This window comes from Lissotriton helveticus, chromosome 11 (genome assembly GCF_964261635.1).
Source record: "Lissotriton helveticus chromosome 11, aLisHel1.1, whole genome shotgun sequence".
Classification (NCBI taxonomy): Eukaryota; Metazoa; Chordata; class Amphibia; order Caudata; family Salamandridae; genus Lissotriton; species Lissotriton helveticus.
This window is the reverse complement of record NC_136072.1, coordinates 705,266,731-705,281,257: the sequence shown is the minus strand read 5'-3', so window position 1 is coordinate 705,281,257 and position 14,527 is coordinate 705,266,731. Positions and strand designations below refer to the sequence as shown.

At 38.6% G+C, this 14,527-nt stretch overlaps 1 protein-coding gene across 5 annotated transcripts in view; it reads left to right on the top strand.

The window, feature by feature from the left end:
* Positions 1 to 14,527, top strand: part of ENTPD4 (ectonucleoside triphosphate diphosphohydrolase 4) — a 326,547-nt gene that overhangs the window by 182,343 nt on the left and 129,677 nt on the right. For all 5 annotated transcript variants that reach the window (XM_078666557.1, XM_078666559.1, XM_078666558.1 and 2 more), the window contains exon 11: positions 1,177 to 1,262. In XM_078666557.1, the coding sequence (XP_078522683.1) occupies positions 1,177 to 1,262 (86 nt within the window). The remainder of the gene's footprint in view (positions 1 to 1,176; positions 1,263 to 14,527) is intronic.

Here is a 14,527-nt window from a genome sequence, read left to right as displayed (position 1 = left end):
AGATCAGATTCTTATGTGTACTAATAACAAAAAGATACAACAAAGACTATGGACAACTTCTGATATGACCTTGAATGCAGCAATTGAAATTGCAAAGTCAATAGAACATTCTGAAAAATTTGTAGATGAAATTCGTTCACAGAGCAACAGTAAACCTGATATTCTAATTATAAATAAAGAAAATGAGAAATTTAAAGATTCAGGAAAATATGGGAAAACTAGTAATACAAGGAATGATAACCAGTTTAAAAATGAATACAGAAATAGATGGCAAAAACCTGATCAGAGAACAAATATGTGGCAAAGACCTGATCAAAGGATGAATACGTGGCAAAGAGCAGACTCAAGAACATACAATATGTACTGTTTTAGATGTGGTAGTAGTTACCATCTAGGGAATTCAAAATTATGTCCGGCACTGGACAAAGTATGTTCAAGATGTGAAAAAAAAGGGCATTTTTCAAAAGTTTGCAGATCAGCAACAAAGAGAGTCAGTTTAGTTCAAGATCAAGAACATGAAGGTTCAAGTGATTGTGAATTTGATGTGAATACCATAATGTGCATAACTAAGGAACCTAAAGTAAGGAAATTTCCTTCATGTAATATCACTATTGATGGAATTTCTACCAAAGTATTTGTTGACTCTTGCTCATGGTACACAATCCTACCTGACATCTTATTTAAATCTAATTGGCCTAATGTTAATTTGATACAACCAGATATCACACATTACATATACGTTTCATTTTGCCATTCTGAATTGCACTGCAGCTTTAGTATTTACTGCTTTTTAAAACCGAAATATTATTTTACAAATGGCATAAGATACTCGTTACCAATTAAAGAGACAAGACCATCATTATCCCCATCGAACTCAAAACACTGCTCATTAGATAAGTTATGTTATTTCGAAATAGAGCAACTAATGTTTTCTGTACCCTCATTTTTAGAGTTGTAATGCCAGTATTGTGCTTAACTTGTTTTTTGAATGTTTGGTTGAATATGTGTCTTATTAAAGAATTATATTGAGTGCATGTCCATTGATGGTGGTGAACAATGAATACTGTTTCATTCTTCACCCAAACAGAGCTTTTTGACCTGCATTGTTTTGCTCTATGTCAATTAGAATAGGTTTGAAGGTGCAGCTTTAATGACACTTAGCTTGTTGTCTTTTAGGATTATTGTGCAACAAAATGGTCTGTCCTAGAGGAACGGTTTCAACAAGGCTTGTATGCTGCACATGCAGACTCGAACAGGTTAATGTAAGTTGCCTGACCAAGGTCAATAGTAATGATGGCTATGGCGAAAAACAAAAGCACTAAAATGTCTACGGCAATAGAAGAGTTTGTTAAACTAAGTGATTAAATAAAAAATGATCTCATCATTGCACAATTTATGAGTTTACTATAATGCCTTAAACGCAACCAATTTGTTTTAAAATTGATAAACCCTAGTCTTTCTTTTTCCTTACGGAGTGAGGTAAACTATTGTGTAGCCATTTGTGACCACTGCGAACCAATAATTCAGAAAACATCATTTTTAACCCTCGTTTAATTTAACAACAACAGTTCACCATAATCAATTTGCCAATCACAGATAACAGAATATTCATCAATTTATCACCCACTTACAGTTGCATCGTCTCCAGCTTTGGAACGTTCATTGATTCACATGCATGAACCTTTCACCTTCATCAAGCTGGGAATCTGAAATGAAATGAAATGAATCTTATAACGCGCGACTTAGCCCGAAGGCATCAAGGCGCCTAACAGAAAATCCAGAAAGCAAATAGAACAAAACTACAAGTACGCCCTCGCAAACAGCCAGGTTTTTAGTGCTTTCCGGAAACGCAGAGCAGAGGGCTGAATTTTAATTTCATCTGGAAGAATATTCCACAGCTTTGGGGCGATTGTGGAAAAGGCCCTACCGCCCCATCTGCTCTTACGGAAACGAGGTACCACAAGCAGATTCTTTGAGGAGGAACGCAGGAGTCTGCCCGAGACATAGGGGGCCAGCAGTTTCTTGACTTCTCCAGGACCATTGCCGGAGAGTGCACTATGAGTCAGGCAGAGCACCTTAAAGGTGATCCTCGCTTCTATAGGAAGCCAATGTAAGGCTTTCCTAGCAGTTGTTGAGGACGCTAGTCTGGGTGCGTCCAGAACGAATTTGGCCGCCGCATTTTGGGCGGTCTGAAGACGCTGTGTTAGGCTCTTATTCATGCCAATGTATAGGGCATTACAATAATCGAGTCGCGAAGCGACAAGTGCTACCACCACTTGTTTCCGCGCCTGGGGGGACAGGTAATGTTTTATTTTCCTGAGTATTTTGATGATCCCCCAGCAGGTAGCGACAGTTCTGTTTACCTGCAAAGTCATGGAGAGGGCCGGTTCAATCATTACTCCCAAATTTCACGCTGACTCCGTAGGGGTAGGACAAGACCCCAGCGAGGGCGGCCACCATTCAGGTGACCAGATGTTATTGTTGGGGCCGAACACCAAGATCTCCGTTTTCTCACCGTTCAACTTTAATGAATTGTAAATCATCCATTGTGACACTGCTTGCATGCAGTTCCTAAAGTTGCACGGGGACGAGCCATCAGGGTGAGATAAGGACACCAAGATCTGCGTGTCATCTGCATAGGAGACTACCTCCATCCCAAAAGATCTAACCAACTTGGCAAGTGGGGTCACATAGATGTTAAACAGGGTCGGACTTAATGCCGACCCCTGGGGGACCCCACATTGCACAGGTAGGGATGGAGATAGAAAGTCTCCCAGCTTCACCCTCTGTACCCTCTGGTCGAGAAAGGAGGCCAACAGACTCAGGGCCGCTCCTTCCACCCCTATCTCCCTCAGGCGAGATGTTAGCACCGAGGGGGACAGGGTGTCAAAGGCGGCCGTGAGATCTAGAAGGACCAGGACGGTGGAATGTCCCTGGTCTACCTCCATACAGATGTTGTTCAGTACGACCATCAGGGCAGACTCGGCACTGTGGTGCTTCCTAAAGCCATGCTGGGATTGGTCCAAAAGATCCGAGGAGTCAAGAAATGCCGCCAGATGTTGGTTGAGATACGTCTCCAACATCTTAGCAGGTGCTGGGAGCAAAGAAATGGGGCGATAGTTCTTGAGCACCTCTGGATCAAGAGTTGGTTTCTTTAGCAGAGGCTTGACTACCGCATTTTTCCATTCAGATGGAAAAGTGCCCTCTCTCATGGCCCTATTCATGATGTCAAGTAGAAAAGGGAGCAGGGAGTCTCTACATTCCTTCAGGACTTTAAGGGGACATGGATCCAGTGGGGATCCCGACCTTGTCTTACTTAAAAGCAGGTCAAGCTCCTGATAGGATAGAGGCGGGAACTCAACCAAACTCTTGGGGGTGATGGGAGAGACTTCCTTCAGGAGCAAAGGAAGGGGAACAGGAGGGGGAGGGGTAACAGATCTTTGTGCTTCAAGATTCTGGTAGATATCCGCAATCTTCGAATGGAAGAATCCAGCGATCTTGTCACAGAATTCTTGGGAGCCTGAAACAGGGTCCTGAGTCTGTAACGTGCAGAGCGAGTCCACTATTTTAAAGAGATCTCTGGGAGAGGATAGAGTCATAGTCAGGTTAGCAAAGTACTCTTGCTTAACTCTGATAATCTCCAGCTTGTACTCCTTGAGGAGTAACTTATGTTTATCCCTCTCCTTCGGATTCCAACTTGTTCACCACAGCCTTTCTTGCTTCCTGCACCCTTGTCTCATGAGCCTAAGAGGCTCCGAAAACCAGGGTGCAGAAGGTTTCTTTCTCGCAGAGTAACAGGAGGCGAGAGGAGCCAGCACATCGACCGCTACACCGATGGAATCTCATGGTAACAAAACAATAGCAGGATGGGCAAATGTTCTTAGGGCACGTTGTACCACGTTCCTTTAAGTAACCCCTTCACATAGTTAGAAATAACCCAAAGTTCAGTCAACGCGGTAAGAGCACATGGATCTCCACTTTATCAGAAGTCACAATTCTTCATATATATATATATATATATATATATATATATATATATATATAATCATCCTGTCCGCCCCAATTCATGGAGCGGCACCAAACAGGCTCGGACCTCACAGCTTCTCCAAAGGAAATTACGGACTTCCACACCAATTTAATGGGTATGCAGTGCAAATTTATTTCTGCATGTAATTACATGGACCATTGTCCTCCATGGCGCGTTTCGCTCCTCCTCGGAGCTTGATCACATGATGCGTCTCCATTACAAAGACGTATTTACAGTGAATAGTGTGCACTATTAGCCATAGAAAATAGGCTAACCGATTGCTGTACAATGAAACTAGACAACAGACTTTTGCAACTGATGTACGCGAAATACCATGGTACTTAAAGTGCAGAATGCATATAGCAGCTCAAGTAATAAATACATAGCGTATAAAATTGTACCATTTGCTGACATATTATTACTATAATCAGGTCAGAAATTACTTGCTGTGCAAAATGCAATGAAATATAGTGCAAATAACAGCTGACAGATTAAATAGTTGCATAGTGCAAAAATAACATTATCATAGCCATATCTGCCTGAAATTGAGCAGCATCGTCATATACCAATACATTGCAACACATTCAAAGTACTCGTTGTGAGAAGGCAATTTCAACGCATATATTTATACTAAGCAGCATTTCCGAAGTATTGGAGCAGCACCTGTGTGCATGGTTATCAATCAACAAACAATATCAGAGACATTCAATATATAGGGTGCAAATACAGATTTCATACGATCATGTCAATAAATAATTAATATATTTCTGAAGATAACACCACTGATGTTAAAAACGAAAATATCTGCTAATAAGAGACCACAATAAATAGTTAAAATGCCTTATTTACAAAAATCCAATGTATGTAGGAAAGAGACAAAAATTTCCAAATGTCTGATCTGTGCAAAATAGTGCTGTGCAAAAAAGTGTGTAATGTGCAACAAACAAATATTCATATTAGCAGCAGAGAAGAGAGAACTCCTGGATTGCTTAAGCCTAAGCAATCCTAAAGTGCAAATGTGCCTACAGTCACATATCAGAGCTAATATAGTACAAAGTAAAAATGACATCAAAACAGTGATAGACTTTATCATTATCCTGATCTATTAAAAGCCACAGTATATGTACACAAAAGTGGAGGGCTCAACTAGAGAGACTACAGAAAATTATGAAGATTTTCGTTTATAATCAGGCCATTAGGGACTCTTGTGTCAAGAGCTAAAATAAATTGGGATTCCTTTTGTCTTCTGTTGGGGACAGATCCCAAGACTGTGTACTCCAGGTCTTTAAGTTTATTGTCGTGAACTGACCTGAAGTGTCTCGCCACTGGATGGTAATGATCGGAATTGACAATTGCCCTAACATGCTGAAGGATGCCCTTGTGAACCGGGAGCTTCGTGCTGCCTATATGTTCTAAATTGCAAGTGCACTTCAGTTTGTAAATTGCATTTTCTGAACGGCATGTTAGGTGTTCCTGAATAACAATTTTCTGATCACTAAAAGCTATAGTGTAGTGAGTGCAATTTTTAGCAAATGTACAAGCTAGGCAAGAACTACACTTAAAAAACAGTTTTCATAAGCTAAGTACTTTTAGCATTTACCTCTGGCATGGATTTTACTAAGGCGTCCCTCATAGAGGGAGACCGTCTAAAAGTAATGGCTGGCAAATTTGGCAGGATTGGTCCCAGAATGTTGTAAGTTAAAACAATAGGCCATTCAAAATAAATAATTATACTGATTGCCTGCTCCTGAGTATTAAAAGTAGTTATAAGCCGAATAGACATTATTATCAGAAACAGTTATGTCAATCTTTTTATCAGACTTAGGCTGAAGTAGAGTCTCCCTTTGTCTGGCATTATCTTTGTTTAAAGCAATAGTCAGTTGGTTTTTAGTATAGCCTCTGTTCAGAAATCTTTGGAATGCCTCCATCTGACACTTTCTGGATATTGGTTCAGAACTACAAATACGACGTATATGGATGAACTCCCCATAAGGAATGCTATTGATCAGGTGCCTAGGATGTGTACTGTGGGATGAAGAATTGAATTTCCGGCAGTAGATTTCCTATGCAACATGGTCTGTAGGACACCTCCATCAACATATAATAATACATCCAAACATTCAACCATGGATTTGTCAATGGTGGCAGTAAACCTGAGATTTAAATTGTTTACATTGATGTCATCAATGCATTTCAAGGCTTCATCCTTAGACCCCTTCCATATGAGACACACAACATCAATGTAATGCCAATAGTATGCTATGAGGTTCCACCAGCGCCGGTGAGTGGTTCTGAGGACATGCTTCTCCCACCATCCTACATGTAAATATGAATAGCTGGGGGAGAAGCACAAACCCATTGCCACACCACACAGCTGCAGGTAAACCTCATTATTACATTGGAAAAAATTGGTGGTAAGGCATACTTCAATGATTTCTAACAACATGTTTTTATGTTCTCTCATAGACAGATAACGATTCTCAAGAAAATGTTTGGTGGCACTGATACCATGACAATGATTGATGCTAGTGTAAAGAGATTCAATATCCATTACAACTAGATAGTAATCTGAACACCAAATGACATATATATATATATATATATATATATGTATGTATATGTATATGTATGTATGTATATATATGTATATGTATATATGTATGTATATATATGTATATGTATATATATATGTATGTATATGTATATGTATGTATATGTGTATATATATATATATATATATATATGTGTATATATATATATGTATATATATCATGTGATCAAGCCTCTGGCTAGAGGCGAAACGTGGCATGCGGGCTTGCTGGGTGCTATTCTGCTTTACGGAATAAATCACTGATTTTGCACCGAATTTGGGTCTGACTTATCCGTTTTTTCAGTTCTGGCAGTGTGACGGAGATGCAGCAGCGTCGAACGGAGTGAAAGATATATATATATATATATATATATATATATATATATATATATATATATATATATATATATATATATATATATATATATATATATATATATATATATATATATATATATATAATTGTTTTCCATAGGGAGATTGCAACATTCTATTGGGAATAACTTTGGCGCCGGGTGAGGAATCTTCCTGAAATTTTCCTTAACTTTGCCTCGCGGCGCTCCGCTCCTTCCCTGGAAGTTGGGGGGGGATTCGTCAAGCGGGGGCCGAGATAAAAGGGGGGTCCCAAAACGTGTTTTCCCCATGTTAATTTCCATAGGGCGGTTGGACTCACTTTTAGCCCGAACGGCTGAATGGTTTTCCACCAAACTTGACAAAATTGTAGGGACTGGTAGCCCGATGTGCCTTTGCTATGTCTCAAGATATGTGCTCCAGTGGTTTTTACGAAAATTAACTTTGAAAAAATATATATTGGGCTACATTGGGCTATATATATGTTAGAGCCCAAATGTAGCCCAATGTAGCCCAAAGATGGCCACCAGAGACAAAAAAAAACAAATGTAGCCCAAATATCAGCCAGGTGTAGCCCAACTATAGCCCAATGACAGAATGTCCCAGAGTGTTCTAAAGAATAACTAGAGCGCTGACAGTCTTACTTATGCCAAAAATATGGCACACCTGAAGTCATCTTGATTGGAATAAAGTGTTAACACATAAAACATTTAATTTGCAAAGGAACAAAATGAGGGGGTTCATTTTGCCATAGAAATTATGATTAGTGCTGAAGAAAGAAAAATTAGGGCACATTTTGAGTGACTTCTCAAAACCACTTAAATTTCATTAAAAAAATTCTGATATGCAGTCTCCCAAGATGGCCACCAGAGACAAAAGAGCCCAAATGAGGCCCAAATATCAGCCAGATGTAGCCCACCTATAGCCCAATGACAGAATGTCCCAGAGTGTTCCTAACAGTCTTAATTATGACAAAAGTATGGCACACCTGAAGTCATCTTGATTGGAATAAAGTGGTAACACTTAATACATTTAATTTGAAAAGGAACAAATTGAGGGGTTTCATTTTGCCATAGAAATTTTATATATATATATATATATATATATATATATATATATATATATATATATATATATATATATATATATATATATATATATATATATATTTATTCACTGAAAAAACCATAGGTTACACACCAGTTATAGTTAGGAATTAGCATTTAAAAAACCTTTGAAATTCACTGAAAAAACCATAGGTTTCACACCAGTTATAGTTAGCTGGAAATTTTACTCGCATAAAACCATTGAAATTCCCACGTTATAGTTAGTTGGACTCACTATAACTTGCACGTCTGCAATGCACTGCTGATGACGTCACATATTACATCACTCATGCATATATTTAAATATTTAAACATTACTCGCTAATATATGTATTCACTAAGATACTCTTAATAAGCCAGTTAACCAATCCATTTTTTTTTTTAAACACTGAAAAAACCATAGGTTTCAGGCCTTATATAGTTAGGAATTAGCATTTAAAAAACCTTTGAAATTCACTGAAAAAACCATAGGTTTCAGGCCTTATATAGTTAGGAATTAGCATTTAAAAAACCTTTGAAATTCACTGAAAAAACCATAGGTTTCAGGCCTTGTATAGTTAGGAATTAGCATTTAAAAAACCTTTGAAATTCACTGAAAAAACCATAGGTTTCAGGCCTTATATAGTTAGGAATTAGCATTTAAAAAAAACCTTTGAAATTCACTGAAAAAACAATAGGTTTCAGGAGTTATATAGTTAGGATTTAGTTTTTTAAAAACCTTTGAAATTCACTCAAAAAACTATAAGTTTTAGTGGTGTTATAGTTAGCTGGACATTTTACTACTCATACAAAACCAATGAAATTGCTCCTATATAGTTAGTTGTACTAACTATATTTCGCGCACCCGCAATCCACTGCTGATGATGTCACATATTAGATCATTCATAACATGGTCAGTGACATCACTGATGACATCTCAAATGACATCACTGATGACATCATCCACGTGACAATCACATACCCCTTTTCATACACTATTACAATTTTTCATCACTGTTCGTAAAATACAGAGTATCATATTTAAATCCATTGTCACAGCAATACAAGTATCTAAAAATCCACTCAGTGATTCATAGATGTATACACACATCTAATCACTTACCTATGGATTCACTCATACATGCTGTCAATGAACAATAGAACACTATCAAAAATACTTATACATCTATATCGACATTAAACAACAGCACGCATCCTATTCACATATGAAGTCATCCTACTCACTTATGCAAACAATGGATCATACTTACATATTTACTTAGCAAAACACTTATACAAACACCACTTCTTCTATTCATTTAGATAGTAAGTCATACTTAGTGAATTATAAAATCATTATTACAAGTATACAGTTATCCATACAGTCACTCACACAATCATTGTGTCTTATGTATACTTATTTATATACAACAACTGACACACTGCCTTTTATTTTTAGTTTGTTGGACCTGTACCTTTGAGAAATATATTTGCTCATCACCACATCCATAAAGAGATTCCCTCACCCAAACTGTTAGAACATGTAGTTTTAACTTCATATATCTACTGAATCAACTATTCACACAACTTTGGACAGTCACACAGCCCCCACTGAACCACACACACTTTCACACACCCATACAAATACTCAGTTAACTAATCAATAACTAATATAGACTTTCACATAGGTAGTAACCAACTGTAGAATCAGTTTACACAACAACTGACAAAGTGATACCGATATTCACACAGTTTAGTCACTATCCACTATATTTAGTGAGACATTATAAATTGGTCAAGTAAACAGTCAATTACCCTGCTACTAAATCCTCCATCCAAATATTTATTTATATATATCCACTCATTCTTCAATGTAAATTGCTATATATATAATGCATATTTAAATAACGAAGCAAACCACATTCACTGGATGATGTCATCAGTGATGTCATCAGTGATGTCATTTGAGATGTCATCAGTGATGTCACTGACCATGTCATGAATGATCTAATATGTGACATCATCAGCAGTGGATTGCGGTTGTGCGAAATATACATGGGGAAAACACGTTTTGGGACCCCCCTTTTATCTCGGCCCCCGCTTGACGAATCCCCCCCAAACTTTCAAGGAAGGAGCAGAGCGCCGCGAGGCAAAGTTAAGGAAAATTTCAGGAAGATTCCTCAACCGGCGCCAAAGTTATTCCCGATAGAATGTTGCGATTTCCCTATGGAAAACAATCCTAACTATATATACCTACTTGCTATCGCCAGTAGGTAATACAATACAATTTCTATGGCAAAATGAAACCCCTCAATTTGTTCCTTTTCAAATTAAATGTATTAAGTGTTACCACTTTATTCCAATCAAGATGACTTCAGGTGTGCCATACTTTTGTCATAAGTAACTGTTAGCGCTCTAGTTGTTCTTTAGAACACTCTGGGACATTCTGTCATTGGGCTATAGTTGGGCTACATCTGGCTGATATTTGGGCTACATTTGGGCTCTTTTGTCTCTGGTGGCCATCTTGGGAGACTGCATATCAGAATTGTTTTAATGAAATATAAGAGGATTTGAGAAGTCACTCAAAATGTGCCCTAATTTTTCTTTCTTCAGCACTAATCATAATTTCTATGGCAAAATGAACCCCCTCATTTTGTTCCTTTGCAAATTAAATGTTTTAAGTGTTAACACTTTATTCCAATCAAGATGACTTCAGGTGTGCCATACTTTTGTCATAAGTAACTGTTAGCGCTCTAGTTGTTCTTTAGAACACTCTGGGACATTCTGTCATTGGGCTATAGTTGGGCTACATCTGGCTGATATTTGGGCTACATTTGTTTTTTTTGTCTCTGGTGGCCATCTTTGGGCTACATTGGGCTACATTAGGCTACACTGGGCTACATTTGGGCTCTAACATATATATAGCCCAATGTAGCCCAATATATATTTTTTCAAAGTTAATTTTCGTAAAAACCACTGGAGCACATATCTTGAGACATAGCAAAGGCACATCGGGCTACCAGTCCCTACAATTTTGCCAAGTTTGGTGGAAAACCATTCAGCCGTTCGGGCTAAAAGTGAGTCCAACCGCCCTATGGAAATTAACATGGGGAAAACACGTTTTGGGACCCCCCTTTTATCTCGGCCCCCGCTTGACGAATCCCCCCCAAACTTCCAGGGAAGGAGCGGAGCGCCGCGAGGCAAAGTTAAGGAAAATTTCAGGAAGATTCCTCAACCGGCGCCAATGTTATTCCCAATAGAATGTTGCGATTTCCCTATGGAAAACAATCCTAACTATATATACCTACTGGCTATCGCCAGTAGGAGATATATATATATATACATATATATATATATATATATATATATATATATATATTCACTGAAAAAACCATAGGTTAGAGACCATATATAGTTAGCTGGACATTTTATTGACATAAAACCAATGAAATTCCATATATAGTTAGTTGCACTAACTATATATCGCGCACCCGCAATCCACTGCTGATGATGTCACATATTACATCATTCATGACATGGTCAGTGACATCACTGATGACATCACTGATGACATCACTGATGACATCACTGATGACATCATCTAGTGTCTGTGTGTTTTTGTAAAGTTTAAATATGTTTTACATATTGAAGAATGAGTGGATGTATGGAAGACTGAGTGTGTGTGTGGCTGGCTGGGAGGTGTGTGACTCTGTGCATATCAATGTGTACTTGTATCAGTGATTGTATAAGAGAGTAAGTATGTGTTAGTATATGTGTGAAAAAGTATGGTGTTCTGTGTTTAACTGTATAGATGAGGAAATCGAAGTGTGATTGATTCTTCACAGGACTGACTAGGTGTATGAGTGCATATGATAGTGTTGTAATAATGAGTGACTGTATGTATGAGTGATTGTATGGGTGAATGAGTGAATGTGTGTGTAGACGTAGGAATCAGTGAGTGCGTATGTAGTAACTGGTATTGGTGTGTCATGATGTCATCAGTGATGTCATTTGAGATGTCATTAGTGATGTCATTTGAGATGTCATCAGTGATGTCATCAGTGATGTCACTGAAGTATGGTGTTCTGTGTTTAACTGTATAGATGAGGAAATGGAAGTGTGATTGATTCTTTACAGGACTGACTAGGTGTGTGAGTAACTCCATGGATGAGTGGCAGTGTGCGAGTGTCTGCATAGGTGTATGAGTGCATATGATAGTGTTGTAATAATGAGTGACTGTATGTATGAGTGATTGTATGGGTGAATGAGTGAATGTGTGTGTAGACGTAGGAATCAGTGAGTGCGTATGTAGTAACTGGTATTGGTGTGTCATGATGTCATCAGTGATGTCATTTGAGATGTCATCAGTGATGTCATCAGTGATGTCATTTGAGATGTCATCAGTGATGTCATCAGTGATGTCACTGACCATGTCATGAATGATGTAATATGTGACATCATCAGCAGTGGATTGCGGGTGCGCGATATATAGTTAGTGCAACTAACTATATATGGAATTTCATTGGTTTTATGTCAATAAAATGTCCAGCTAACTATATATGGTCTCTAACCTATGGTTTTTTCAGTGAATTTTCAAGGTTTTGTAAATGCAAATTCCTAACTATATATGGTCTATAACCTATGGTTTTTTCAGTGAATTTCATTGGTTTTTTAAAAGCTAATATCTATAGCTGTAAAATATATTCTTTATTACGTGACGTATCACGTAGCCACTTGAGACGCCTCATGACGCGTTGCATAACCGTGACGTATCGGCTCTGCAGCGCAAACAAAACCCGTAACGTAAGCGTGCCGGAGCACGCTTACAGATATATATATATATTTTTTTACCTTAATTAGACAAAATCCACACGTGCACATATCTTGAGGCCTTGCAAAGGCACATCAAACAAACAGTCCCTACAATTTTGCCAAGTTTGCTGGAAATCTATTCCCTTAATTTTTTTTTTACTGTTTCTCTTGGTTTTCCCCTTGTTACGCTTACCGGGACGCTACCCGGTACGCGAACCGGACGCTCCAAAAACACAAGATGGCGGACTCCCGTTACGCTGCCGGTTAGCTGCCCGGTTCGCGTACCGGGAAGCGCCTCTACCGCGAAAAATCGCAACAATTTTTTTATTTTTTTTGCCCCGCGGGGGACTTTAATATCCCACTCATCAATCCTAGGGGGTCAGGAGGGGTCTACCTTGCCCCCTTTCCTTCATTTCCCCCTTCGTTTTTCACCACATCTTGTCTCTCGATCCTACCGAGAGACAAGATGGCGGCCGCTCCGGACTGTTTAGAATGTTGACAGACACCGGAGAGCCAATCAGCTTCGCTTCGCGAAGTTCCGTTACGCGTCAGGTACGCGAACCGGGGCGCTAACCGGAGCGCTGTCACAGATATATATATTTTTTTAAACGTTAATTTCTCAAAATCCACTGGAGCACATATATTGAGACATAGCAAAGGCACGTAGGGCAAACCATATCTACAATTTTGCCAAGTTTCATGTAAATCCATTCAGCCATTCGAGCTAAAAGTGAGTCCAACCGCCCTATGGAAAAATGAATGGGAAAAACGCGTTTGGGACCCCCCTTTTTTCTTGGCCCCCCCTTGACGAAACCCAAATTTTCAGGGGCTGCTCATGAACAAAATGTGCCATTTTCCTGAAAATTTCAGCCAATTCCGTCCACAAACGCCAAAGTTGTTAGACATAGAATTTTCAGAAATCCCAATAGAGAAAAAATCCTAACTATATATACCCACTGGCTATCGCCAGTAGGTAATATACATATATAAACATATATAATCTGCATATCTATATAAATATAAATGCATGCATACATATACATATATGCATACACATGCATGTTATTTACATGAAAGTTTTAAAAACACTAATAAAAGCAAAGCTAAAAAGCCACCTCATTACAAACAGAATGGCTTTAACTTAAACGAGGGCGAGATCTATTGCATTTTCAATGCTTGTTTACTTTGGTTCTATCAAGAAGGCATTCAGATGTGTCACACATTTGCCATAAATTCTGAATGTTAGCACTCTAGTTGCTCATTAGATCACTGTAGTAAAGCTAGTGCTCACCAGGGAAGTCTGCTGCTAATCATGGTTTGCAGCCATTTTCCCGCATTTTTTATCCCGCGGACTTTCAGTCCGCATACCATTATCCCGCAAGGTCATTGACCTCGCATACCATTATCCCGCATTTTTTCAAAACGCATGTGCATTAATCACGCATGCCTTTACAAAGAATTACGTTTTAAAGGCATGTATGGTAAATGCATTTGCGTTGTGAAAACCACGATGACGAGAGAGGTAAGTGGGTTTGTGTTAATTTTTTTGTGGGTTAGTTATTGTGTAGTGTAGTGTTGTGTAGTGTAGTGTTGTGTTAGTGTAGTGTAGAGTTGTGGTGGTTGTTTCGTGTAGGGTCATGCTGGGGGTAGTGTTTAGGGTTT